Source organism: Denticeps clupeoides, chromosome 1 (genome assembly GCF_900700375.1).
Source record: "Denticeps clupeoides chromosome 1, fDenClu1.1, whole genome shotgun sequence".
Taxonomy (NCBI): domain Eukaryota; kingdom Metazoa; phylum Chordata; class Actinopteri; order Clupeiformes; family Denticipitidae; genus Denticeps; species Denticeps clupeoides.
This window is the reverse complement of record NC_041707.1, coordinates 3,872,504-3,899,222: the sequence shown is the minus strand read 5'-3', so window position 1 is coordinate 3,899,222 and position 26,719 is coordinate 3,872,504. Positions and strand designations below refer to the sequence as shown.

The 26,719-nt window shown below is 49.8% G+C and overlaps 4 protein-coding genes and 1 long non-coding RNA gene across 7 annotated transcripts; 3 read left to right on the top strand and 2 right to left on the bottom strand.

Annotated features, from left to right (window-relative positions):
• The first annotated feature begins 154 nt into the window (after positions 1-154).
• On the top strand, positions 155-3,445 carry pgrmc2 (progesterone receptor membrane component 2). The gene is made up of 3 exons (XM_028978711.1): positions 155-521; positions 2,429-2,584; positions 2,770-3,445. The coding sequence occupies exons 1-3, from the start codon at positions 176-178 to the stop codon at positions 2,865-2,867; spliced, it is 600 nt and encodes a 199-aa protein (XP_028834544.1). The 5' UTR covers positions 155-175; the 3' UTR covers positions 2,868-3,445.
• A 78-nt stretch (positions 3,446-3,523) lies between these two features.
• On the top strand, positions 3,524-10,759 carry asmt2 (acetylserotonin O-methyltransferase 2). The gene is made up of 9 exons (XM_028976349.1): positions 3,524-5,019; positions 5,696-5,789; positions 5,864-6,038; positions 6,141-6,270; positions 7,624-7,692; positions 9,323-9,441; positions 9,536-9,673; positions 9,987-10,109; positions 10,185-10,759. Exons 2-9 carry the CDS (start codon positions 5,709-5,711, stop codon positions 10,394-10,396), a joined length of 1,047 nt encoding a protein of 348 aa, XP_028832182.1. The 5' UTR covers positions 3,524-5,019; positions 5,696-5,708; the 3' UTR covers positions 10,397-10,759.
• On the bottom strand, positions 9,171-11,705 carry LOC114788132 (uncharacterized). Its single transcript, XR_003749506.1, has 5 exons — positions 11,465-11,705; positions 10,817-10,851; positions 10,164-10,385; positions 10,011-10,078; positions 9,171-9,880 (listed from the first exon to the last, which is right to left on the bottom strand). It is a non-coding gene; the product is annotated as an uncharacterized LOC114788132 (long non-coding RNA).
• jade1 (jade family PHD finger 1) lies at positions 11,291-18,684 on the top strand. Of its 3 annotated transcripts, none has more exons than XM_028976339.1 (11): positions 11,291-11,419; positions 12,617-12,720; positions 12,982-13,052; positions 13,161-13,318; positions 13,405-13,595; positions 13,896-14,107; positions 14,718-14,885; positions 15,049-15,165; positions 15,264-15,788; positions 16,437-16,554; positions 16,639-18,684. In XM_028976339.1, exons 2-11 carry the CDS (start codon positions 12,654-12,656, stop codon positions 17,592-17,594), a joined length of 2,583 nt encoding a protein of 860 aa, XP_028832172.1. In that variant the 5' UTR covers positions 11,291-11,419; positions 12,617-12,653; the 3' UTR covers positions 17,595-18,684. The 3 variants fall into 3 exon arrangements, with proteins under 3 accessions (XP_028832172.1, XP_028832153.1, XP_028832163.1); XM_028976320.1 differs by having other exon boundaries at positions 15,237-15,788; XM_028976330.1 differs by lacking the exon at positions 11,291-11,419 and adding an exon at positions 11,463-11,828 and having other exon boundaries at positions 15,237-15,788.
• Positions 18,685-18,689: 5 nt separating this feature from the next.
• ncmap (non-compact myelin associated protein) lies at positions 18,690-24,115 on the bottom strand. Its single transcript, XM_028976358.1, has 4 exons — positions 23,851-24,115; positions 21,333-21,436; positions 20,733-20,817; positions 18,690-19,534 (listed from the first exon to the last, which is right to left on the bottom strand). The coding sequence occupies exons 2-4, from the start codon at positions 21,421-21,423 to the stop codon at positions 19,264-19,266; spliced, it is 447 nt and encodes a 148-aa protein (XP_028832191.1). The 5' UTR covers positions 21,424-21,436; positions 23,851-24,115; the 3' UTR covers positions 18,690-19,263.
• Positions 24,116-26,719: the final 2,604 nt, after the last annotated feature.

Below are 26,719 nucleotides of genomic sequence, written 5' to 3'. Positions count from 1 at the left end.
GTTTCGGTTTATTTTGGCGCCCCTTTGTCTGCTCGCCTGGCGTCGCGTGTTTGAATCGCCAGCAGAACTACAACTCCCGACAGGCGGCGCCCGTATTTACGCCGCGGGCCAATCAGCTTCGAGCCTCGCCTGGAAGTGGGCGGGCGCACGGAGCGGGTGCGCGCTTTCGTGCAGCATGGCGGACGATGGAGACGGCAGGAGCGGAGCGGCCGCCGCCAGCGGCGGGCAGGGCACCACAGACGAGCTGGACCCGGGGCCCAGTCTAGGCGCGATGCTGCTCAACGTGGCCGCGCTGGCCGCGCTCCTGGCGCTCTGCTACGCGGCGTACCGGCGCTGGCTCCGGCGGCTCGGCTCCGACGCGTCCCCGGGAGGCGAGGCCTCGGTCCTGCCCAAGATGAGGAGACGCGATTTCACTCTGGAGCAGCTGAGCGAGTACGACGGGGCGCGGAACCCGCGGATCCTCATGGCCGTCAACATGAAGGTCTTCGACGTGACCAGCGGCAGGAAGTTCTATGGCCGCGGTGAGGAGGCGCACTTCGGCGCGGGACTTGTTGTTAGCGGCTAACCGCTAGCCGCTCCACTTTAAAACCGCGCCTGCGTTTGACAGCTGCCCCGCAAATAAGCCGCGCACGTGTTTGTAATCGTGCCCCCGCCGCCGCCGCCCGTGGGTGCCGCGCCCTCCCGGACCCCCGGGGAGCCGCGGAGATGGTCGGAAAGTTGGGAGAAAGTGTCGCGCGGCACTTTTCTTCTATTTCGATGCTGCGCCCCGAGAGCCAAAATAGTCGGAGGCGAGAACCCGCTTTTACCCCCCCCTTACATAACGCCCATAAACTCCGTCACGAACGTCGCCGCGCTCCGTTTACGCGTAATTACGCGTATTTAAAGTTTATTTACGTTCGCGAGTAGGCGGGGCCGTGCCATTTTCTGTCACGTGTGACTGGGCTGCGTCTCCCGAGTCCACAGTATCGCTTTAATATTTACAATTACATTTACAGCATTTAACAGACTTAATCAGCAGGGACAGTCCCCCCTGGAGACACTCAGGGTTAAGTGTCTTGCTCAGGGACACAATGGTAGTAAGTGGGGTTTGAACCTGGCTACTACCACCCTGTTATATTTGTTCTGGCGGGGCGTTTTGTCGGAACGTCCTTTTTAATCCGGCCTTCCTGGGACGTTTCGGGGCCAAAAGTTAAAAGTCTGTGGCCCGAGGAGCCAGTCAGAGAACCCGTGCCCAGCGTCAGATGATCCCGGAACCCTGAATGCGAGTTTATTTGCGGTTTGGCCGGATGTCCCTCTTTGAAAACAGGCGTTTTTGTCATCTTGTGGGTCAGAGTTGTTTTGCTACCGTGATTGATTGATTGATTGATTTTTATTTATTTGATTTTTTTTCTCCAGTAGTTATCCGCTGCCTCGACTATCTCTCTCTCGACCTCCCTGCGATGCCTCTGGCCTTCGGCACACCGAGTTGGACTCGGCCCTCGTGATTAACCTGTTGCTGTTTTTCCCCGACTCGTTCGAGCTGCCTTTCGCTGTTTTTTTTTTTTTTTCTTCGAGATACGAGCAGAGTGGAGATACGGCCGTAGCCCCGTGGTGACAGCGGTCGACGTTTACCGCCGCGGTTCTCCAGGGTCCGGCTGGAATGTCTGGTGCTCTGGCAGGGACGCAGTTTGTCCTCGCGTGCACCTGAAACACCCGCCTCCGGCATTTTTGGCAGCGGTTTGCCAGCGTGAAGGGCGTGTCCGGCACATCTCCCCCCCCCAGTCCTGGTGCCCGCAGACAGTGTTCGAATTCCACACTGGAGGGGGCACTAAATCCAAACGGAAAGCGGCTTCCACGTTGCACGTTAATAATATATTGACGAGGAATCCAATTTTTCCTCCTAATCTGTGTCCGATATGTCCATAGTTGCACGAAAATGTCCCGTGATGCAACAGACGTTACGCAAGAGTCTCGGGAATGCTTGGGACGGAAATGTCATATATTATCTTTACATTTTACCTTGGGGCAGTGGTGGCCTAGCGGTTAAGGTTGCCGGTTCGAATCCCAATCCGCCAAGATGCCCATGAGGTGCCACTGAGCAAAGCACCGTCCCCACACACTGCTCCCCGGGCGCCTGTCATGGCTGCCCACTGCTCACTCAGGGTGATGGGATAAACGCAGAGGACAAATTTCACTGTGTGCACCGTGTGCTGTGCAGCTGTGTATCACATCACTTCACTTTTTTTTTTTTTTTTTCTTATTTTCAAGACCACTGCAGCCAGGTTACGGCTCGCACGGTTATCGAAGATCTGGCAACTAGGACCTGTGTTCACTTCTGTAGAACGCCAAGTGTGTTTGTTTAAAAGAAAAAAATCTTTTAACTTTCGCCCCTGGATGCTGTTCTAGCTACGGTTCCACGCTCCGCTCATTGACCCGTTTGTCTCGGCAGAGGGCCCGTACGGCATCTTTGCGGGCAGGGACGCCTCGCGGGGCCTGGCCACGTTCTGCCTGGAGAAGGACGCGCTGCGCGACGAGTACGACGACCTGTCGGACCTGAACGCCGTGCAGATGGAGAGCGTTAGAGAGTGGGAGATGCAGTTTATGGGTGAGGGCGTCCGCTTCATCTCTTCTTCTATGAACCAACGGGCTGAAACTTTATTGCCCTGAATGGTGGTGTTGCCGTGTGACAGAGGGACATCTGTATTTATCCGTGTGCTAAATAGAGCATGTGATGGTTTAGTATGCAGCCCGTGCTTTTAGGGAGTCACTTACGTAATCTGTGTTCCACAGAAAAATACGACTACGTCGGTCGGCTGCTGAAACCCGGAGACGAACCTTCGGAATACACGGACGAGGAGGACGTTAAGGACCACGCGAAGCACGACTGATCGGCTCAGTCCACGCCGTGACCCAAAGCCTAGACCTGTGACGGCCGCCTCTGAGCCCCTCCCCCTCCAATAGGACCCTCCCCTCACGCCCCACTTGCTCGTCCACGCCCCACCCCCCCCCCCCCCCCCCCCCCCCCCACCCCTCCTCGCCATCCTCCCCGCCCCACCCTCTCCCGATCAGCGGCAGCCCTGGACACGGTGGGCCCGACCTCCATCCCTCCCTCCATCCTGCCTCCTGAGAGCCTGCGGGTGCCGCGGTGCGACTGGCCTGGGGCTTTTAATGAAGGCTGCACATCCGGGTGTTTTGGGCTTTGGAATTGAAATGTTACACGGAATCGAAACCGCAAGGAACGTTCAAAGAAACACAAGCGAGTTTTAGTCACACCACTTTCTTTCTTTTTTTTTTTTTTTTTTTTCTTCTGTCCTCCCCCCTCTGTCTTCAAATGTCACTGTTTGAGCCCCAGAATCGGTAAAAGCTCAGAAGTGTAAAGGTGTGTTGATGTGGTGGTCTGAGATGTTGGGCTCGTTCATGATTATTATTATTAATTTTTTTTTTTTTTTTTTTTTTAAATAAAATAAATATTAACATTGTCCTATTGTCCCACTCCCGCTCAGCACATACCATCATACGGTTCCCGTTTTTTTTTTTTTTTTTTTTTTACTGATTAGATTGTGTGCGGGAAAAGACATCTGTCCATCTCCACTTCTCAGAATATGATTGTATGAATGAGGGTGCATTAATATTATTATTATTTTGGAAGAAATGTGGTCACCCCGCTCTGTTTTTATGAATCTGAACGACTGGTTGAAATACAAAGGGAAGCGTCCTAACCACACCGACGGTGCACGTGCCAGTCTGCGTCGTCCCCGACGAATGGTCCTTGTATTAATTGTGCCTTATTTTTGTTCTTTTTTTACAACAAAAGTACCGAGCAGTTCGGGAGAAGGATGCTTAAATATGAAATATTACTCCCCTCCCCTCCTCCTATTTCCATGATCTCTGGCATGCCGGTGTCGGCCCTCCCAACCGAAGACGAGAGACTTGTACATAGACTTGAGCGGACTGTTCAGTGTTACTGCCATATTTATGTAGTTATGATGAGCTCCATGTACTGCTGTTGTATTGGCCAAAAGCCTCATTGCTTTCTCCTCCCTCTTTTTTTTTCCCTTCACCCCTTCCTTTTTCTTTTAGTTTTCTCTCGTTTCTTTTCAATTTTCCCAATGAACATGGTGTTTTTTTGGGGGGGTACGCTGCGAAACGATTTTTTTTTTTGTTGTTGTTCTGGGGAGGGGGGGGACACGAAACAAGCGCTGATAGTCGAGCCTGTAAATAAATGTACCATTTTATTAAAAAAAAAAATTAAAAAAAGAAAAGAAAAAGAGCATGTGCAGCAACTGTGAGCGTACGCCGGGCTCCCACGTCGTGTTTGTCAGTGTTGGGTGCACCAGGCAGAGGCAGGGACGTGTTAATGCATAAATAAATAAAAACATCGATTTGGTTACTCATGGTGTTAAGTGTTGGTTTCTACGCGGAATCGTCTTCCGCACGTCGGCCGCGTTCGGCCGCAGGTTCGAACCCCCTGCCTTCCCCAGTTCAGGCCGCATGTTATTATAAATGATCATCACTTCACAGCACTTGCAGGCCCTTGTCCGTACTTCCTGCTCTGCCATGTGCATTTTTGTTAGGTCCTAACGAACAGCAGCATGCTTGATTGGTGGTCTGGGCTTCACAGTCCGGCTCCTGGGGGTCTGCTGCCACATGCACACCATCAAGTATTTAACAATTATAATTTCCCGCACCGAAATTCCAATTGCACCACTGCAGCAGACGAAACATGGTTAACACTATGGTACAAATCTATGAACACATTCCACTGAAGCCCGAACCTTATGAATTCCAACTTTTACATATTTTATATAGCAAATGTACATCTGGGGCGAGAAAAACAATGACAGACGTTTTGTCGCGGATGCTGATTGGCCAGAGTGAGCGTCGTTCTGCTAAACTGCCGGCCACTGATTGGCTGAGGAGGTTCTCTGGCCCCGCCCACCCTGTGTTCCGAAGTGAGGGGAAATCTGTGCGACTTGGGATGTCGCGGCGACATCTCTTCGTCCCCGCCGCGTAGAAGGACGTTCCTGCCCCCGGTCCGCGGTAAGCTGAACGTCGCGCCTCAACTTCTGGCGACGGAGAATCGACGGTTCGGTGCAAGTAATGCGAGCATTTTTTACAGATCACCGTGCAGGCGTGTTATTATGGGATGTAGTCCAGTCTGGACATGCGACATGATGATGATGATGATGTATTCCAATCGGTTTTATTCATCTGTTTATTATGCATCCCAGGACGTCAGAGGTTCCAACTTTCTAAGTCCGGCGTGACGTCACTCACACGTTTTAGCTTCAGGGCATGCTGCATATGTAATATATGGATCTGTTTATTTATGGAACGTTAAATATTCACTGCATTTTCGTGTGAGTGCAGTGAAAGTGAAGTGATTGCAGCACACGGTGACACAACAAAATGTGTCCTCTGCTTTTAACCGTCACCCTTAGTCAGAGTAGAACTTTTTTGGGGAGCATTGCATGTGTCAGACATTGGTGAAGGACCCTTATTTTGCAGACTGCAAATGATTAATGGTTTAAAAATAAAAGTCACCTTCGTCCATAAATACCCGCCAGCAGCAGCAGCATGAAACCACACAGAGTCGGGCCTGGTGGACCGGTGGGGTGGTAGTGGGTTTGGACGCTGAAGACGACCGTTCTCCTCACAGTTTTACAAGGCTGAAGAAGTTCACGCACTGTGCATGACCTCCCCCTCTCTGTTCAAGGGCCATCTGCACCATGGCAGAGCACCTATCGCAGAGCGAGCTGGACTACCCCTTCAAGCTGCTGGAGTACTTCAACGGCTTCAGAATCTCCAAGGTTGGGGAGGACTTGCTTGTTTGAGTGAAATGAGAATGATGGGATGCTTTCTTTTATTCTGCGCTGCGTTACAGGTTATTTTCTCGGCTTGCGAGCTGGGCGTGTTCGACCTCCTGCTGCAATCCCAGAAGCCCGTGAGTGCGGCCGAGGTGGCACAGAACCTCGGCACCAGTGGGGATGGGATGGAGCGGTTGCTGGACGTTCTGGTGGGCATTGAGATTCTGGAGGTGGAGCACACAGAGGGGACAGGTGGTGGCCCGAAACATGTCACGTTGCCCGTGGGGGATGAGGAAAGGATCAGTCTGGTATTTTATTTTTGCCGTTTTCTCTCCTTTCCTCTGCTTGTATTAGCTTATTACAGTAGCACAGATGTGGCCAATCTGTATTTGGCAAAGTCCAGTCCAAAGTCCCTGCATGACATGATCATCTATCAATCTCAGACCATCTACCCTCTCTGGAACACCATGGTGGACGCAGTCCGGTAAGTGAATTCTCACGCTCAGATCAACTGAGATAAACTGATTTATTTGCTAAAGTAAGCCAGATTATAGCATTGAATGTTCTAGTGTGTTCTTTACATGTGTCAAACTCGCAAAATTACTGTGTGTGTGTGTGTGTGTGTGTGTGTGTGTGTGTGTGTATATATATATATATATATATATATATATATATATATTGTTATGGCCTGGCAATATGAAGAGCTGATAACAAGAAAACTACAGATCCCATTATGTGGTGTGCACTTTGCTGGCAAACTCTTTGCACAGCGCTTTGGTAAATTTGAAGCACGAAAAAAAATTATTTCAATCTGCTTCACAACCGTCGACTTGTAAACTGTTCCTGTACAGATTCAGGCCAAAGAAAAAGGCAACTGAAGCACTGCATTGTGGGATCTGTAGTTTGTGTGTTATCAGAATCAGGAAACTTTATTAATCCCGAAGGAAAACGATTTAAGCGCTTCGCTGGGCCATAATAATAGATCTATATGATGTGGACCGCGAGTTTGACACCCCTGTTCTAGTGGCAACCAAAGCTGTTCTACTGGCCACTGAGAACGTTCTAGGTTTTTGATGTTGCAATACTGTGCAGAGTATAGATATAGATATAGAGACGTGGTAGTAGCCTAGTGGGTAACACACTTGCCTATGAACCAGAAGACCCAGGTTCAAATCCCACTTACTACCATTGTGTCCCTGAGCAATACAGTTAATCCTAAATTGCTCCAGGGGGACTGTCCCTGTCCCTACATCTTCAAATGGACCAGTAACATCATTATGGACACGTAATCTAGACCATGACACTGACTACATCCTGGACTTCTCCAACCCTACAACTGTAGGACTTATTATTATATCATCACCAACCCTGCACTGACACCATTTGCAGGCTCACTCTACCCTGGAAGGGGGTCCCTCTCTGTATCACTCTTTCCCAACGTTTCTTCCTTTCTTTTTTTTTCTCTCTCCTAGGGTTTTTTGTGTGGAGTTTTTCCTTGTGTGCAGAAGGGTCAAGTGTGGGGGGTGTCAACTGTAGGGCCTGTCAAAGCCCATTGAGACATACTGTATGTGATTTTGGGCTATATAAGAAATAAATGTTGTTGTTGTTGTATAAGGGCATCTGAGAAATGCTGTAAATGTAAAAAATGTAAATGTAATTTAAAGATTTAGTCTGTGTTCGTTCTCCTCTGCTGAAACGCAGCTGCGTTTTCACGACTTTTATTTAGAAGTGAATAGAGAATGCTTAATGCATCATTTCTGTGAACAAATTCACCTTGTGAAACAGTCAACGCTGAGATCAGTGGTTTTCCATGAATTGTTTTATTGTATTTATACAGGGAGGGCAAGAATCAGAACGAGAAAACGTTTGGTCTGTCATCGGAGGACATTTTCTCTGCCATTTACAGGTAACTTGCCAATTTTGATTATGCAACTAATATGATTTCATAGCTTTTCAAGGAGCAGATAAATGTGATTTCATATTAGTGAAGTCCCTCGCTGCTTTAAATCTGGGGCCAGTGTCCGAGCTGAGTGGGCTGCGCATTGTGTTGTCCCTCCACTTGGTTCATGCTGCACTGAGCAATTTCCCTCTGGCCTTCTCAATTTTTTGGGTCATGAGTTCACATCTGAGGCTCTCTGACAGGCCCTTGTTATTTGGAGAAATGTCCCTGTGCCACTTAGAATTTTATTTTTTTTATATACTGTACTGTGCAAGTCCCAGTGCAAACCAGAGAAAACCCCTGTTCATCTAAGCTGCGAGCATTTTGTTAATGTAACAAAAAAAAACATTGACAGGGGCAGCGGTTGCTTAGCGGTTAAGGAAGCGGCCCCGTAATTAAAGTTTGCCGGTTCGAATCCCAATCCACCAAGGTGCCACTGAGCAAAGCACCGTCCCCACACACTGCTCCCCTGGCGCCTGTCATGGCCGCCCACTGCTCACCAAGGGCGATGAGTTAAATACAGAGGACACATTTCATTGTGCTGTGCTGCAGTGTTTCTTAATGACAATCACTACTTTTCTTCTTCTTAAATATCGATTTACCTAAAGAGTTTGTCACGATACTTAAATTTCAAACTTGACACCGATACTAAAAATGGTACTCGATACTACAGGGTGAGGAAAAACAAACACAGGAATTTTTGAATATTTTTAGAATATTTAAAAAGTCAGAACACCATATACTACATACAGAAATGAATGAATAGGTACATTGATATATAAATAACAAGTGAACAAATAAATAAGTACATGAATAATTACATAAACGAATAGATGAAAGAAATGTATTTTAATGTTTTTGAGCCAAACTAAAAAAAAATCTCTGGTGATAATTCAAACCTGAAGACAGTTGCCGCAAATTGCAAATCAAACTGACATTTAATAAACAAGCAGCGAATCATACGGAAAGGATGGGTACAATAGACCAGAAGTTCGTGTTTTTCTGAAATACTTCCAGACAGTGCTCATGCCTCTTACATGTTCTATCAAGCTTGGTGTGTCTTTCATGTAAACATTGGGTCCTCCAGGTAGCCAGGGGTGGGGCTGCCCGCTGCAATGCCTGTTGAAAATTGCTGCAGTCTGCCAGCAAAGTTCCGCAAACTACTTCTTACTTGGATATACCTTAATAAAATGGGGATGGTTGGTGATATTAACGTCCTGTTTGTGGCACATTAGTATATGTGAGGGGGCAAACTTTTCAAGATGGGTGGTGACCATAGTGGCCATTTTGAAGCCGGCCATTGGATCCAACAGGAAGAATGTCATGTGACACATCAAATTTATTGGTAATTTCACAAGAAAAACAATGGTGTGCTTGGTTTTAACACAACTTTATTCTTTCATGAGTTATTTACAAGTTTCTGACCACTTATAAAATGTGTTCAATGTCACCAACCATTCCCATTTTATTAAGGTGTATCAATATAAATGGCCCACCCTGTATAACAAATATGTGTATAACAAAACATATGGAATGCTGTGTGTATGCGTGGTATGTATGTACGGTTGCACTGAAGATGCGCGTGTTTATGCATCAGGTCGGATGAGGAGATGCTGAAGTTCATGGGCCTGATGAACTCAACCTGGGTGATTGATGGACACGACGTGGTCACTGCTTTTGACCTCTCTGGATTTAAGTCTGTCCTGGACCTTGGCGGTACGTTCATGCAGAACGTTTCAGTGGTCCAGTGTTATCAGTTATGTTAATCCCAAATTTTTTTTGGGCCATTTGCAATCCGTGCGATCGCCAGGCTGCTCTGGCGGCCTAGCCCGGGAACTGGCCAAGGTCTACCCAGCGTCCGCAGTGACCGTTCTGGACCTGCCGAATGTGGTTCAAGTGGCCAAACGGCACTTCTCAGAAGGTGACGCCGCCGTCCACTTTCAAGAAGGTAGGCACCTGTACTCGTCTTGTGTCTGGAACCAGTAGAGCCTTGGCGCCATTTTCTCCCTCGCGGTTCTGGGCCCGCACGGCACGCCTGTCAGATGTGTCCCAGTTCTGCCACTCAAATCAACCGTGTACTCATGCGCAGAACTTTGCTGTTCCAATTCACCCCGTTCATTCGAAAAGTCCTGTGGTCTTCAGAATGACTGATATGCTTTAAAGTTAAATCCACATTAGGACATATAATTATATTATAATTATATTATATTTTCACTCTTTATTTCTGTGTGTTTATTAACAGGCTGTTTTATGATTTGCAGGAGACTTCTTTGATGGAGACATACCTGCAGCTGATCTCTATATTCTGGCCCGCATTATCCACGACTGGAAGGAGGACAAGTGCCTGCAACTTCTGAAGAAAAATCACTCGTGTTGTCCACCCGGTAAACGTCTTCCAAACGTTGTAATATTCCTAACGTCATTGGACGTTCACTCACACTCGCTCTGTCGGACTTCAGGTGGCGGTGTCCTGTTGGTGGAGTCCCTGTTGTTTGAGAACAGGCGTGGGCCAATCATGGCTCAGATCTTCTCGCTGAACATGCTGGTTCAGACGGAGGGAAAGGAGCATCCACCGTCCTACTATATGCAGCTGCTCAACCGGGCTGGATTTCAGGAGGTCCAGGTGTGCCGCACCGGCAAGTCCTACGATGCCATCCTGGCTGTGAAATGAAATGTATTCTTTTTAATGATTTATTATGCTAATTTTTAAGCGACACACCTAATTAACAAAACCTGCTCGGTGTGCGAAACTCTCACCCCTCACCAGTGACGTGGACATTTTTAATTCATTCATCTGTTTTGCACCCAGGCCAGGTTCCCTCCAACATCACCAGAATTATCAACAGATAAAAGAGGTCACATGATGAGACACATGCCTTCTGTAATAAGCATATCCCTACGTTGTGCACTGTAATCGCAGGCGTCTTTTACCTCTTGACTGTGCCCTGGACATGTGAAGTTTTATTTTTATTCTCAGTTTTTTGTAACGTTTCGTTTTGCAATAAACACTGACTCTCCTTGCCTCTCACCAAGACACCAGCTCATTCTCTTTACTCATATTTGGTTTATTATGTGGGTAAAAAGGACGCACCTTTTCTTCCTCGGATTCCAGTGCGACTGCGCCATCTATTGGTAAAAAAAAAAAAAAAAGACATTTAGTGGCAAGTGCATATTTCGCTATTAACTTTTATGTTTTGTTTTCTGGGACAAGATAATTATTTTATATCAGTAGCATTTCTTATTTATAAACTAATCTTTGGTCTCTGAAGACGAACCTTTCAGCCCTACGCCATGTATTGTCAGTTTAACAATCAAATCTTTTTTTCATGTTTTGTTACAATACACATGCAGCCTTGTTTTTACGAACGTTTTTTTTTCGCATTTTTTACATCCACGTTTTTTACTGAAGTTTTTTTTTTTTTTTTTTTTACACGCAAGTTTTTTACTGAAGTTTTTTTTACACGCACGTTTTTTTTTTTTTTTACTGATTTTAAACTGTAGTCTTGCGCGTAAATTCATACGCGTGGCGCTGCGCCGCGGAAGTGAGCGCGAACGCTCCCCTCCAGCCGGGCCAGGCGCGTCAGCCAGACGGTGTTTGTGTGCGATGTGCGGGGCGGGGAGCGACAGTCCGCTACCGCCCCAGACTCCCAACCGCCCCGAGAGAGCCGGCCGACGGCCCGACCGCACGGCGCAGGTACCGTCCCCGACGCGGCTTCTGTTTCTGTTCCAATTTACCTACCTGCCGCCGGGCAGCTTGCGGGTCCGCGCGTCCCGGTGGAACTTGGGTACGTCATTAAAAATGGCGCCAAGAGATTACGTTCGCGCGGCCATACACAGCGGCTCCGAAAAAACACACAAATATACACACACACACACGCACGCAGCCGTCGGGTTTCCCCTCGCCGAGCGTCGACAACGCAACCGCGGCCTGTCGGCGGGGGTGCGGAGGGGCTTCTCCGTCCGGCCGCGGCTAGTTAGCATCGTGGCTAACGCCGCCGCGCTACCCCCAAAACGGCGCGAATACGACATGTCGCTTTCAGACCTCTCGGTGGGTCCGAGCCCTCTCGTCCCCCGCGCCTCGCGTTGCGGGGCCGTCGTTTCGCGTGAGTTTCATCATCATTATTATTATTATTATTATTAGACACTTCGGGTTTTTTTTTTTTTATAAGCGGCTAAACGGCTCTTCTGACGTGATGTTAACGCGCCGTAACGCCCGGTACACAAACCGCCCACTGCTGTGTTACACGTTTCTCTGCTTTTTACACACGCGTGTTTAGTTTAGCGTATATATAAAATACCCGAATATGACGAGAAACGAGTAGCAGTGCAGGAGAAGCGCGTCGCTTGCTCGGTGATCATGTTTGTACGGAGGCTACTTCCTACGTCAAATCGTAGCTCCGCCGTGAAAGCGCACGACAAGCCAGCTGGATTTTTAAAATGTAAAAGTCGCCTACGTGCCAGAAAGCGTGGCCACGTGCTATCGGGTAAACGCTGTAAATGTTTACCAGGCGCCCCTTATCCAGAGCGCCTTACGGTCATGGGGTGACCGGGACAGCCCCCCCTGGAGTGGGGTTTGAACCTGGGACTTCTGCAAACCGACATGTTATAATGCGCGGGGACACCTTTGGTTGGACGCTCAAAATTGGCCGCGAGAGTCGTGCGTGTTGGCAGCTAGTGACGCGGCATGACGTCACGGGTCACGCCCGCCTTGACCAGGTCAACTCTGGAAGGCCGGGATGGGGGTTAAGCGCGCCTCCGACGTGTCTCTGCACGTTGTCCCTTGTCCTGCTCGTGATGACGGGTCGAGTTTCCGGGGATGTACGGCAGCGGCTCGCGTCCTGACGCCCGTGGCCGGGTTTGGCCCCGTTAAAGTGTAACTTCTCTTTGGCAGGTGGAAACGCTTGGATGTTTACACAAGATTAAGCGCCATGAAGCGAGCGCGGCACCCCAGCAGCAGCAGCAGCAGCAGCGGCGACGACGATTTGGATGATGGAAGTACGCCATTTGGCCTTTTACTTGATCGCAGGCGTCGACGACTGTCCCACTTCCTCCTGCTTTTGTGCCGTCAGCTTATCGCAGATGAACTGTGATCTGTTGGTGCAGTTAAAGTTCACCGCTAGCTTATAGCTTATGTCGTCTTTGTCATTATTTAAGCGAATGCGTACAAGCTGAACGTCACCGAAAGCCACTGTTTTAAGAACCAGCGTGGCACGTGGGCGGTGAGTTATTTGTGAACGATCCTCTTCCTCCGGACAGGCACGTCTACATCGTGGTCCCAGCACTCCAAATCCCACCACCGGAGGACCAAGGGGAAGAAGCCTTCAGAGGTGAGGTTCATTTTTATCCGTCCTCTACATGCGCGCAAAAAATAAAATAAAAACAGAAAATGATCAATTGTTAAATTTTGTTTTTTTCTTTTTGTTTGCTTGTTTTAGGTGTTTCGAACAGACCTGATCACGGCCATGAAGCTACACGACTCGTGCCAGCTGAGCGCGGAGGACTTTTACATTTTGTCCGATCCCTGGAGACAGGAATGGGAGAAGGGGGTGCAGGTGCCTGTGAGCCCCAATTCCATACCGCAGCCGTCTGTACGGTAGGCGCAGGACTTGAACGTTTTCATCACATCATTAAATCTCTACGTTGGGAAGTGGTTTTATTGGCGACGTTATTGTGTTGTAGAGTCGTCGGCGAAAAGCCCCCAGCGGTCATGTTCACCAGGCCCAAGAAGCTCATTCGCTCGTCTGGCTTTGAGGCGCCCGTGCTGGGCTACGTGGGCATCAGGACCCTCGCAGAGGACACGTGCCGCTACGACCTGAACGGGCAAGATGTTGCATGGCTGCAAATTGCCAATGAAGAGTTTACCAAGCTCGGTTAGTTAGTGCTTGATGAGGCCTCGGCAGTGGGGCAGTGTATTTAAAATTGGGTTTCGGCGTTCCCCCCCGGGCGTAATGAAGGGATGTACCTGTGGATGGTTCTGGTTCCCTGTGACCTTGGGCTCTCCGTGGTGTTTTAATGTTGTGGTTATTATCCTGAAAAGTCCTAAAATAATAATAATAATAAAATCTGCATCCGTCAGACTAATTCACTACAAACGACGGTGCTCCGTGTTTAATTGTGGGCTACGGAGAGCGCGTGGTGGCTGGTTAACTGTTTACTCTCTGGCCCATCAGGCATGGCGCCTCTTAACGAGTTGACCATGGAGCGAGTCATGGAGCAGTTCGAGCAGCGTTGCTATGACAACATGAGCCACGCCATGGAGACCGAGGAAGGACTCGGCATCGAGTATGACGAGGACGTCGTGTGTGACGTTTGTCAGTCGCCCGATGGCGAGGATGGCAATGAGATGGTCTTCTGTGACAAATGCAACATTTGTGTCCATCAGGTGTGTGTATGAGACACTTCCGGAGTTGACATTTACACTTACAGCATTTGCCTTATCCCTTCAGTATTTACAGGGACGGTCCCCCTGGAGACACTCAGTGGTGGTAAGTGGGCTTCGAACCCAGGTCTTACCCACTAGGCTACTACCACCTCCCTTCTACAAACGCACATCCCTCTGTTCCACCCCCTTGTGCTGTTTTATCAATGAATGCACAGGTCTATTGAGTAATAATGATACGTACATTTCCCATGAGGCCACAGAGGAGCCTCGCCCCTCTTCTACTGCAAGCCAACAGGGCCAATAATAGTCAGGTTAACATGGCATTTTTAAACGGTTAATAGGCTACTGGTATTTGAGTGAAAAGTTAACATCTGCCTGCTTTAGGACCTAATAATATTAATTAGGCATTTGCTTAAACAACATTATAAAATGGTCTCCCCCAATGCCCACTGTCATCAGCACAATGCGTCTGATAAACGATAAAGTTCACCATCTCCCCTGATTTGTTTTTACATCTCGACTACTGACTACCATGTGTACTGCATTTGGCTATTCAAGTACGCCTGTATTTATTTGTTTGTTTGTTTTTTTGTGTGCGTGTCTTTCCCAGGCATGTTACGGCATACTGAAAGTGCCTGCTGGAAGCTGGCTCTGCCGAATCTGTGCCCTGGGCATCCTCCCTAAATGCCAGCTGTGCCCGAAGAAAGGCGGTGCCATGAAGCCGACCCGAAGTGGCACCAAGTGGGTCCATGTCAGCTGTGCTTTGTGGATTCCTGAGGTGACCTGTACACCTTACATACATGCTTTTTCCCTCTTTCTGCTGCCCATTTTCTGAAATATTGCTGCTTAAATAATAATAATTCTCTCAGGTTACATTTTTTTTTTTTTTCTTAAATAAGTATATAAAATCGTACATATGAACTTCCCCGCTGTTCATGTAGGTGAGCATCGGGAACCCCGAGAAGATGGAGCCCATCACGAACATCTCCCACGTACCCAGCAACCGATGGTCTCTCATCTGCTGTGTCTGCAAGGAGAAGACTGGTGCCTGCATACAGGTGCTTAAGCGCTCTGGGTTTTTTTTTTTTTTATTATGAGCAATTAAGTGTGTTTTTTTTTTTTGTACTAGTTCTTCACCGCACCCTCCTTTTCTCAGTGTTCTGCAAAGAACTGTAGAACAGCCTTCCATGTAACATGTGGTCAGCACCGTGGCCTGAAGATGAGCACCATCCTCGACGAAGCGGACGAGGTCAAGTTCAAGTCCTTCTGCCCCAAACACTCTGGTCTGAAAACCAGCGAGGATGACGAGGAAGTGCCGGCAGAGGAGGACTGCGGCAGGAGAGGAGACCGCGGAAGCCCCCGTCTTCGGCCGGCTCCAGACACCCCCTACTCCGACCACCTGGAGGCCACCAGGCTGAGCGGGCGCAAGCTCAGAGTTCAGCAGCTGGAAGAGGAGTTCTTCTGCTTCGTCCCGGTGCAGGACGTGGCGAGGGACCTGGCGCTGGCGGAGGAGGCGGTGGACTTCCTGTTTCAGTACTGGAAGCTGAGGCGCAAGGCCAACTTCAACCAGCCGCTCATCACGCCGAAGAAGGAGGAAGAAGACACCCTGGCCCGGAGAGAACAGGAAGTACTGCTGCGCCGGCTCCGCCTCTTTACACACCTGCGGCAAGACCTTGAGAGGGTGGGTAACTTGCAGACGACAATGCTGCATGCAACGTTTTCTTGGCGTCAATTTCCGCCCAAATCCCGCCGAGCGTTAAACGCGGTCGAGCGAATGCCAGTGAAACCGTTCAGGTGGCGTTCAAAATCACCAAGCAGCATCGTTGTGATTTGTGAATTATGTTCTGCACTGCATCCATGCAGAGTCGTCCACGTGGGTCATGAGCTCAGTTTAAATTTCTTCATCGTTCATAAGTCGTAATCGAGTTCTAGTCGTCTCCAATGCAGCTACGCAGGTACAGCGAAAACATGACACTGTTTTATAAGAATAAACAACCGCAATAAAGAAAGAATACGGCCGGGACCAAGGCGATCGATATTAAAAGTGATTTGTCACATGTGATGCACAGCACACGGTGCACACAGTGAAATTTGTCCTCTGCATTTAACCATCACCCTGAGTGAGCAGTGGGCAGCCATGACAAGCGCCCGGCGAGCAGTGTGTGGGGACGGTGCTTTGCTCAGTGGCGGATCGGGATTCGAACCGGCGACCTTGTGATTACGGCGCCGCTTCCTTAACCGCCAGGCCACCGCTGCCACCGGGTCTCAGCAGACTGTGGTGGGTGGGAGGCGTGCTGCCCGGTGTCAATGACCGCATGTCCCTTCCCAGGTACGGAACCTGACGTACATGGTGACGCGGCGGGAGAAGATGAAGCGGTCCGCGTGCCGAGTGCAGGAGCAGATCTTCCACCACATCATCCGCCTGCTGGAGCAGGACCGACTTGCGGGTGAGTCTCCGGAGCGCGCCGTGCCGAGCACGTCTTTTATTATTCCAATTTATTTATTCTTTATTTATTTTATTTTATTTTAAGGTGCGCCGTCCACTCGGCGCTTCTCCGAAGACCTGTTCTACTTCAAACCGCCGCCCGCTTTGCCGTCAGCAGCTCGCACGCTTCTGAAGGGCCCCTCCGCCCCCAACGCGGCTCCCGCTCCGCTGCCGCCCCCGTCCCAGCCCAGGCTGGAGAAGGTGACCGACACAAAAAGCACTTCCATGTCTTCGCCGGGCGGTCCAGCTTGTCCCCCCAAGACAGAAGACAAACTGACCAGGCAGGTGGAGGTCCGGTTAAACGCCATTTCCCTCAGTCCTGCCGACTACCGGCGGTTTTGCAGGAGCGGTGGGCCGGCCGAGGCCGCGGTGAAGGCGGATCGGCCTCAGGAGAGGAGGAGCATGGAGACCCGGAGGCAGAGCGCCGAGCTCCGGGCCAATCACGTCCTGACGCCGGCGGCGGGCGCCGAGGACCGGAGGAGGCGGGCCGGGCCGCAAGAGCCCTCCCCTGTCAAAACCAGGACCGTCCCGAGGGCGGATGAGCGCCTGCGGAACCCGGCCGCGTACCGAGACCACGAGGAGGCGGACGCACAAAACACCAAGCCTCTCCCCGCTGTTGCCGTAGTGACCAAAGACAGTGGGCCGCTAAGGAGGGCTAACGCTAGCCAGCGGAACGGGCCGCTGGCGCCCAGCAGGACCTCGGGGGCCCACCAGAAGAACTGGGGCAGCTTCCGGATCCCCCGGAAGAGCGGCGCGAAGGACACGAGGCGTGAAGTCGGCCCCCAGCCGCGCCGAGCCCTGGAGCGCGGCTCCGCGGACACGCCCCTGCTCCGGACCCGCCTGCGGATCGGCACCGAGAACCACGCGACGAACGCCGAGCTCGGCCAACCGGAGCAGGACTCCTCGGGGAAGCGCTGTCTCGCCCACCGACTGCGGAGCCACGACCTCGGGGCCAAGCGCTACGGTTCCGACATCATTCGCCGGGGCGTGCTGGCGTCCTGAAAAGACTGCACTTGGCTAAATTATTTTTACACTGGTATTTATTTTTACATGTCCTATATTCATAATTATTTTTTTAAAACTCTTATTGGGCCACAGTATTGATTGCACACCACACTGATCGCGTTACAATCAAACCTCTAAAACCATATTTGCTGAAAACTTCAGGCCATAAGCTAACGATAAGCTAGTTTTGTAACATTTGCTATTAGTCGCACAAAACGCATTCGTGGAGTGTAATTGTGCAGCGACCCGACTGTTTGTGCCTTTGTGATGAGATGATGGAAACTCACATTCTGCTAGTAGCCGAGGCTGAATCGAGATCCATTAAAGTGGGCGTGGCCGCCGCGGCTCTTTTGAGGCCACGCCCCATTTACGGTAACACAAATCTGCTTAGATTAATGTTTGGGATGCTAGTGCAGGAAATTTCAGAACTATTTTTAGTTGCATTATCCACCACAGTTGTTAAATCTTTTGAAGACTAAATGCTTTTGAATACAATTTTTTTTTTTTTTAGGATTTTTGTTAAGTAGCAGATTTTCATAATTTTACTTCAAAAATAAAGCAGGCACTTCCAGAGTAAGAATTTTTGGCGAACCGCTACGGCTGTGTTTTGAAAGCACATGTTGCGTGGATCGCTTATTCACTCTTCATTAGTCCCGCCTAGAAATAAAGTTTCCCCTTCATCTCTGGAAATAAGCAATTTAGCGGCGAAATATCGTCACCAGCTTCCGCTGTCTACTAGACATGAAACCATCCGGCCCCCGGCTCGGTCCTGAAATATTCCGACTCGTGCACAGGTGTCAAAATCGATTTTTTTTTACATTTTTATTTTTTTGGAATATGGAAAGCACTGAGGACCGCTTTGGGAACCCCGACACCAGCAGTTCTCTCCGGACGTGGCCGTCCCGTAGACGGTAGAGAGCTGTCCTTTTGTTGAAGCCGTTTGTGATCTGAGATTTCTATCGTGCCTACCTTTAATTTACATGTTGCACTATGATACAATGAGCGCGGTTATGACTGGGCTCACGGTAATTCTTTTTTACAGATGGAGAGCGATTTATATGAAGCACTGCTGTATGTTTCGTTAAGCAAAGGCTTTTTTTTTTTTTTTTTTTTGTCTCCTCAGATGGTGAATAAATTCCTTTTTGAGATTTATCCCTGTGGTCGTGGCGTCAATATAATATAAGGTTTGTTATAATTTGCCTTTAATGACGTTGCGTGAACATCTTTTGTCTGCAGGTGGCGCTCTGTCCTCTTGCAGGAAGTTAAAGAAACCCGACTAATATTTTATTAAATGAATAAGAACGGACTCTCCACAGAAAGATTAGATATTTAGTGCCAACATTATCATAATAAATAACTCGGACAAGCATTCTGTGGACCATAATTTCTGATTGGTGTCCGTTTTAAGGGCCACATGGCGTCACTTGTTTTTATTGGAACCTTGAATCGTCAGAACTGAGGGACATTCGCCGTAGATTCCAGAAGAACGTTCTGTCAAAATACTCGGCAAAACAAAGTAGCGTGGCACAGTCCGTCCGGGGGGACACCTGGGGGCCCCCAGGGTCCACCTCCACCCGCCAGTCCGCCCACGTCGCTTCTGGCTTTGTCCGGCGTGGGCCCTCTGCTCGCGCACCACGTGGCAGTCCAACGCGTGCCGGTCCGGCCCCTATGTGTCCCCTATGGACGGCGTGTCGTGTATCGTCGCCGCGGCGGAGCCGCTGCGGACGCTGTGCCGCTCGGCGATGGCCGCCGCGCCCAGGTCTGCTCGGGGCAGCTGGAAGCCGCGTTCCGACGGGCCCTGGGACTGAGTGAAGCTCCCCGACGTGGAGTCGGGCCCCGTGGTCCTCATGGCCAGGTTGGTTTGCGTGGTGGAGGAGGCCTTCTTGCGAGGCCTGGCGCTGGCTCCCGAGCCGAGCATCCTGGACGCGTGAGTCCTCCTGTAAACGAGCAGGACGCCGTCAATTTAACTCTTCACACCAACAAAAAGCAGACAAGCACCTTTCCGCTTCAACAGAACACTTTTTGCGTTTGTTGAGAAGCTTCAAGCTGCGATTCCTGTTTGACTGGCGTGCAGAGAGGACAAATTCCCACCCGTCAGCCAAAGACGGCTGCCTGGAGAAGTCTCCTATCAACTGCAGGCACAGCACACGGTGACGCGACAAAACGTGTCCTCTGCATTTAACCCCAGAAAAAGAACCTTGTCCCGCCTGGAAAGGGTACAGGGTGGTAGCGGCCTAGCGGGTAACACACTCACCTGTGAACCAGAAGACCCAGGTTCAAATCCCGCTTACTACCATTGTGTCTCTGAGCAAGACACTTAATACTGTGTGTCCCCAGGGGGGGACTGTCCCTGTAACTACTGATTGTAAGTTGCTCTGGATAAGGGCGTCTGGTAAATGCCGTAAATGTAATGTGTAAATGGAAAGCACGGTGGGTGTTGAGGCTGGACATTTCAAACTAATATGGCCTTGCGGGGACGGAAGCGGACTCGCGATCAGAAGGGTTGCAGGTTCAAATCCCGAAGTGCAAAGGCACCACCGAGAGTCCCCTTGGTTTACATTTATGGCATTTACCAGACGTCCCTTATCCAGAGCGACTTACAATCAGTAGTTACGGGGACAGTCCCCCCCTGGAGCAAGTCAGGGTTAAGTGTCTTGCTCAGGGACACAATGGTAGTAAGTGGGATTTGAACCTGGGTCTTCTGGTTCACAGGCGAGTGTGTTACCCACTAGGCTACTACCACCCCTTGATCAGGGCACCGTCCCCACACGCCGCTCCCCGGGCGCCTGTCATGGCTGCTGTTGTTTGTGTGCCTGTAACGCGTCATAGCTGGAAGTAATTAGACGTCCGTTATTCTCTGAATAAATCTACTTCTTTAGGCAGCAGGGTCTCCTCCCACTGGGTTTGTGTTCCCACGTCCGCACGCTGAGTCAGACCCAGACGTCAATCACCACGCCTCGCACGTGACATAGTCACACGTGCCTGAGATTCCGTCCAGGTCCGTCCAGGCTAGTAGGACGGCGGTAAACGCGAATCCTGTGAGTCAATGCGGGCGTTGAAATAGCTCGTTTTGGGAAAGCCGACATGACTACGCGCAGCGGGTATCGCGCTGGCGGAGCGGGAATGTCGTCTGACCTGTTGTACGTCTTCAGAACGATGAGCAGAATTGTCAGGATGATGATGACTCCGATCACGATGACGGCTATCATCGCTCCGGAACCTGTGAAGACAGAGGGGCTGGTGAGAAATCTGCTGGTCGGCCTCGGGGCCCTGAGCTGGGTCTGACTAGCGGGACGTAATTCATTCACATTTACATTTCCGGCATTTACCAGACGCCCTTATCCAGAGCGACTTACAATTAGTAGTTACGGGGACGGTCCCCCTGGAGCAACTTAGGGCTAAGTGTCTTGCTCAGGGACACAATTGTAGTAAGTGGGGTTTGAACCTGGGTCATCTGGTTTATTTTTTAACACTAGGTGGAAGTAGCCTGGTGGGTAACACACTTGCCTTTGAACCAGAAGACCCAGGTTCAAATCCCACTTACTACCATTGTGTCCCTGAGCAAGACACTTAACCCTGAGTGTCTCCAGGGGGGGACTGTCCCTGTAACTACTGACTGTAAGTCGCTCTGGATAAATGCTGTAGATGTAATTGTAAACAATGGACGATATTGCTTGGTGCATTAAAGCAACGTTGAAGTCGTGCTTTTTAATCCAGCGTTTCAGAGGAACTTACTCTGGGTGAGTATTTGTTCTCTGGACTTGGTGGTGGTGGTGGTGGTGGTTCTGGTGATGTTGGCCTCCGGCTGCGCAGTTGACGTTTGCATCTTCGGCGAGGCCCTGGAAGGAGGGTCAAGATCACGGGAAATTTCCCCTTTAGTGTCTAAAACGTCCATCCAGGAGACACAGAGCTGCTGAGCGGAGACATTCCCACCTCCATTTTCAAAATCTCTACACACAAGGTCGGCTATAATGAAGTTGATGAGCATATTTTTCCACATTTCTATACGTAAATATTGTATTTTTGTTTTTCCAGGTGTGATTTTGAACAAACCTGACCTGACCTAACCTGACCTGAAAGCAACATTCCAGCGGTTGCCAGGCATATCATTACTGTAATAATAATCGAGATTTGTTGTTGAATAATGGGGTTAATTGAGGCCTGTGCAGCCTGCTAATGTGTGATAACGGCGGCACGGTGTTCACATGACCCTTGATTTGACCTTTGTGCCACCCGCCCCATATGAAGGTTTTCTCCTCCACTGTAGTTGGGCGGAATCGCAGTGGATGTTTCAAATGGGGACAAAATCGGCATCGGCTGTAAAAAGCCAAAAAACATGGAACACAAAAGAAGAGCCCCCCCCCCCCCCCCCCCCCCCTCATCTCTCTCTCCCTCTCTCCCCCTCCCACTCTCTCATTCCTCTCATCTTTCTCCCTCTATTCCCTCTCTCATCTCTCTCTCTCTCTCATCCCTCTCTCTCTCTCTCTCGTCTCTCTCTCTCTCTCTCTCTCATCTCTCTCTCGTCGTATCTCTCTCATACTCATCCTCTCTCCTCTCTCTCTATCTTCTCTGCCTCTCTCATCTCTCTCTCTCCTCCACTCACCCACCTGCGCAACAACAACTGCGACTGTCCTTCATCGTGTCTGATTATCCATGCAAAACGCACGTTCACATGGCCGCATCCTGATTTCACCCCGGCCGTAATGATTGTGTGGCGACGGTTCATTTTCATTTCATTTGAACTTTTCACGGTTCCAGCCGAGGTCCCACTGCGTGTCATTTAACAGTGACAACATTCTGTCATGTGTTACTCCAGGAGCAGAATTGAGATACGCTCTCAGCTGCATATACATTTAGAACATTTACCAGACGCCCTTATCCAGAGCGACTTACAATCAGTACTGACAGGGACAGTCCCCCCCTGGAGCAACTCAGGGTTAAGTGTCTTGCTCAGGGACACAATGGTAGTAAGCGGGATTTGAACCTGGATACACAACCTTCTCTGGAGCGTCCCTCCAGCTTGACCTTAATTGGCCTTAGGGGTGTTGATTAGTGGCCTAATATTGGAGGTCGTGGGTTGTATTTGGTTGTTTGACCAAAAACCTTGTGGCAGGTGGTACTACTGAGCAGGATTGATGTAAGTAGCCTGGTGGGTAGATCCACGGGTTCAAACCCCACTTACTACCATCATGTACCTGAGCAAGACTCTTAACCCTGAGTGTCTCCAGGGGGGGACTGTCCCTGTCAGTACTGATTGTAAGGCGCTCTGCACATAGGTGTCTGATAAATGTAGTATCTAGCACAGATCTCGTTTGCTCCTCCACAAGTCCAGCTCTGTTTTTTTGGGGGTCTCCATGGCAGTTGGTTGGATGATTCTGATTGGCTACACACCTGCAGTGATCAGCCTTTATGGACCGGGATTTGAAGAACCCTGGTCCAAACCACCTTTCAGGAGATCAGGAGGGACTTTATGAACCCTACACTTTATAGGCCAAAGGTCAAACAGAATCTGTCTGTAGACCTGCTCCAGTTAGAAAGCCCATTTGTGACGTCTACGGTGGTGCAGTGGTCACGTCATGGGCTTCTTTCATCCACTGTTAACGGGGATCTGATTAGAAACCAAGGGAACAGATTGCGACTTGTTCCCTCCGTGTGACAAGTGCGAATCTGCATCGTCGCCGGACGCCGCGCTCTTTCTCCCGCCCCTTCGCGGCAGCAGCTGAAGCCGGTTCACACCGGGCCACTTCCCTTTTCTGCTCTGGGCCCAGCGCGGACATGTTTACCCAGCAGCCATGAGAAATCTTCATTAGGCAAAGGCCGAGAGTCAATATTTGAACAGCAAACGAGTCTCTGGCATTTTATTGTGAAGCGGGCACACCGAGCTGGTCGTAAAAAAAAAAATGTTCACGCAGATGAACTGTAGATTTTGAGAAGTGCAGTTTGGGCAGGAAGATTGAGGAACAAAAGCTGAACAGTGTTTAAAAGAATCAGATTATAGAATGAACAGTTCTTAGACTGACTAAAATCGGCTCTAGGGTCGGCCCTGAGGGCCCCCTGAGATGCAGCGAGCCGCTGAGAGAGTGGCGACGAAGGGAGTGAAGATACGGAATATGCGGAGCCTCGGGAATGTCAGGCATTCGCTTCACCTCCGTCTCACCTGGTGCCACGTTGCCTGGAGTCCCCTCACCACGGCCACGGGACAAGTGTCCCCTGTGCGTGTGTGCGGGTTGGAACAATAAAAGAGGATTCTTACCTGAGTCGCGCTGGGAGTCTGGCGGACTCCGTCCGAGTCTTCGCCCCCGAGGCTCAGCTCCTCCTCGCCCCCGCTTCCTCTACCGAGGAGGGCATAGTCCACTCGCTCTCCCTCTCTCTCTCTCTCTCTCTCTCTCTCTCTCTCTCTCTGTCCGTCTGGGAGGTGGAGGTGGGCCGACGACAGGGATGGCGAAGGGTCCACCTGAGCCCTCAGTACCGCAGCGCTTCCCACATGAGGCAGTGTGTGTGTGTGTGTGGAGGAAATCTCAGCACCACTAGCAGCTGGTTTTTCAGGTCTGCCTGGCTCTGGGCGTGTCATCGCTCCTCATAAAAAAAAAAAAAAAAAAAAAATCCAATCTCTGGCCTCCAGCCGTGGATCTAAAGAGATGATTTCTTCATTTCAAAACCCCATCCAGAGTGTGTGAGTGTGTGTGTCTGTGTGTGTGTGTGTGTGAGAGACCAAGCCACAGTGCGAGGTTACTGTGCTGTAAAGGCTGTGTGTGTGTGTGTGTGTGTGTGTGTGTGTGTGTGTGTGTGTGTGTGTGATTTGGATCTGTTATCTCATCAAGCCTCATTTAAAAGTTGAGCAAAGCCGTGGAGGATTCAGCTCTGCAGAGTGTGGTGCATCTCGGAACATTTACATTTACAGCCTTTATCAGACGCCCTTATCCAGACCGACTTACAATCTGTAGTTACTGGGACAGTCCCCCCCCTGGGGACACTCAGGGTTAAGTGTCTTGCTCAGGGACACGATGGTAGTAAGTGGGATTTGAACCTGGGTCTTCTGGTTCATAGGCGAGTGTGTTACCCACTAGGCTACTACCACCCCCAAAAATAATAGCAAACAATTTGAGATAAACTTTGTTCTCACCTCTCAGTACATTTACATTTACAGGAACATGACAACATGGTGGAAAGGGGCATTTGTATTCATAAATTTATTTAAAAACTTTATATGCTACATTCACAACAGGCAAGGTGAATGCATGAAAATCAGTGTGGCAGAGGCCTGGCCGGTAAAACACTGGGTAAGGGCGTCTGGTAAATGCCAGCAATTAAAAATTCAAGAAACCCACAAAGCCATCACTGATACAAAAAAAATACGATAAAATATAATAGTTGTTAAATTCTAGTTTCAAAATTTGCATACCCACTTATCAATTTTTTGCAGTCCATAAAAATGTAATTCATTACTGAATACTTAATATTTTGACCTTTTTATTTTTTCTTACATTTCTTTTGCTGCGATATTGCAGAATACTGTACATGCGGATTGTCCAACTTCAGAAAGGTGTGTTTATACTTGCAGTCAGTTTTGCCTTGAATTTTCACCATTTTCAAATTTCAGACGCTATAGTGCACATGTGAAGTGAAGCATTATACTGAAGTGCATTATTAACCACTGAAGACCCAACCAAAGATGGCGTAACAGCGTCTGTGGTGCGGCGCAGCGCGGCCCTGCACTGGCTTCGGCCTGCCAGCCTGCCTGTGTGCTGCTTGGGTGTCGGGGGAGGGCCGCGTTTCACGCCGAGACACAGGAGAACCCGACTCCGTTCAGTTTCAGTCGAGCTCAAACTGGTTCAGTCTGGAGAGAGCCGAGCGCCTGCCTCCGAGCGAGAAAACGAATCCGCGCTGCTTCTCTCTCTGTGGGGCGGGGGTGAATGGCACATGCAGACATTTCTTCATTCCCCCGGACCACTCTGGGCCATAACTTCTCCGCATGATGGAACTATCTCTCGAATTATGTTTTTACAAAAAAGGTAATCAAATGGGCGGAGTCTGAAGGCATGATTGACAGCTCTCACAACCCCTACCTCCTCTTTCTGGACTACATTTACATTTACTGCATTTATCAGACGCCCTTATCCAGAGGCCTAGCGGTTTTTAGGCCTAGCGGTTAAAGAAGTGGCCCCGTAATTATAAGGTTGCCGGTTTGAATCCCGATCCGCCAAGGTGCCACTGAGCAAAGCACCGTCCCCGCACTCTGCTCCCCGGGCGCCTGTCATGGCCGCCCACTGCTCACTCAGGGTGATGGGTTAAATACAGAGGACAAATTTCACTGTGTGCACCGTGTGCTGTGCTGCTGTGTATCACAAGTGACAATCACTTCACTTTAAACTTAGGGTTAAGTGTCTTGCTCAGGGACACAATGGAAGTAAGAGGGATTTGAACCTGGGTCTTCTGGATCATAGGTGAGTGTGTTACCCTATTTAAACACCCTCCCAGGTGTAATGGAGCATCCATCTCCTCCCTTTCTCCTCCGTTCTCTACACCCCTGAGAACCAGGGTACACAGGGTAGGTATCTTGGGACCACGCCCACTACAAGCATCTGCAGCAGGGCTTTCATTCAGCCGCCCTGATGGGTGAAGGCGGCAGAAAAACCCAGCCGCCCCACAGACACGTTTCCTCCATCTTATGTCTCCAGAGTGGAATTTGCTCCTTCTGTTCTGGGGCAGACAGACATCGAGGGGCGATGATTTATTTATCTACCTCTATGTACCATCCTATGTACAGAGTGCAGCACCACGACTGATCTTCAACCTTCCCAAGTTCTCCCACACCGCCCCTCTGCTACGTTCCCTTCACTGGCTCCCAGTAGCTGCACGCATCAGGTTCAAAATACTGATGCTGGCCTACAAAGCCAAACATGGAGTAGCACCATCCTACCTCACAACCCATATTACACCTCGCACTGCACCTCGTATACTCCGAGCCTCCAGTACTGCTCGCCTGGTCCCTCCATGTCTGAAGGTAAAAGGAAGACATTCATCTAGACTCTTCTCCATCTTGGCCCCTCGGAGGTGGAATGAACTTCCCCTCAAGGTCAGAACAGCTCAGTCACTGAGCACCTTCACACGGCAGCTCAAGA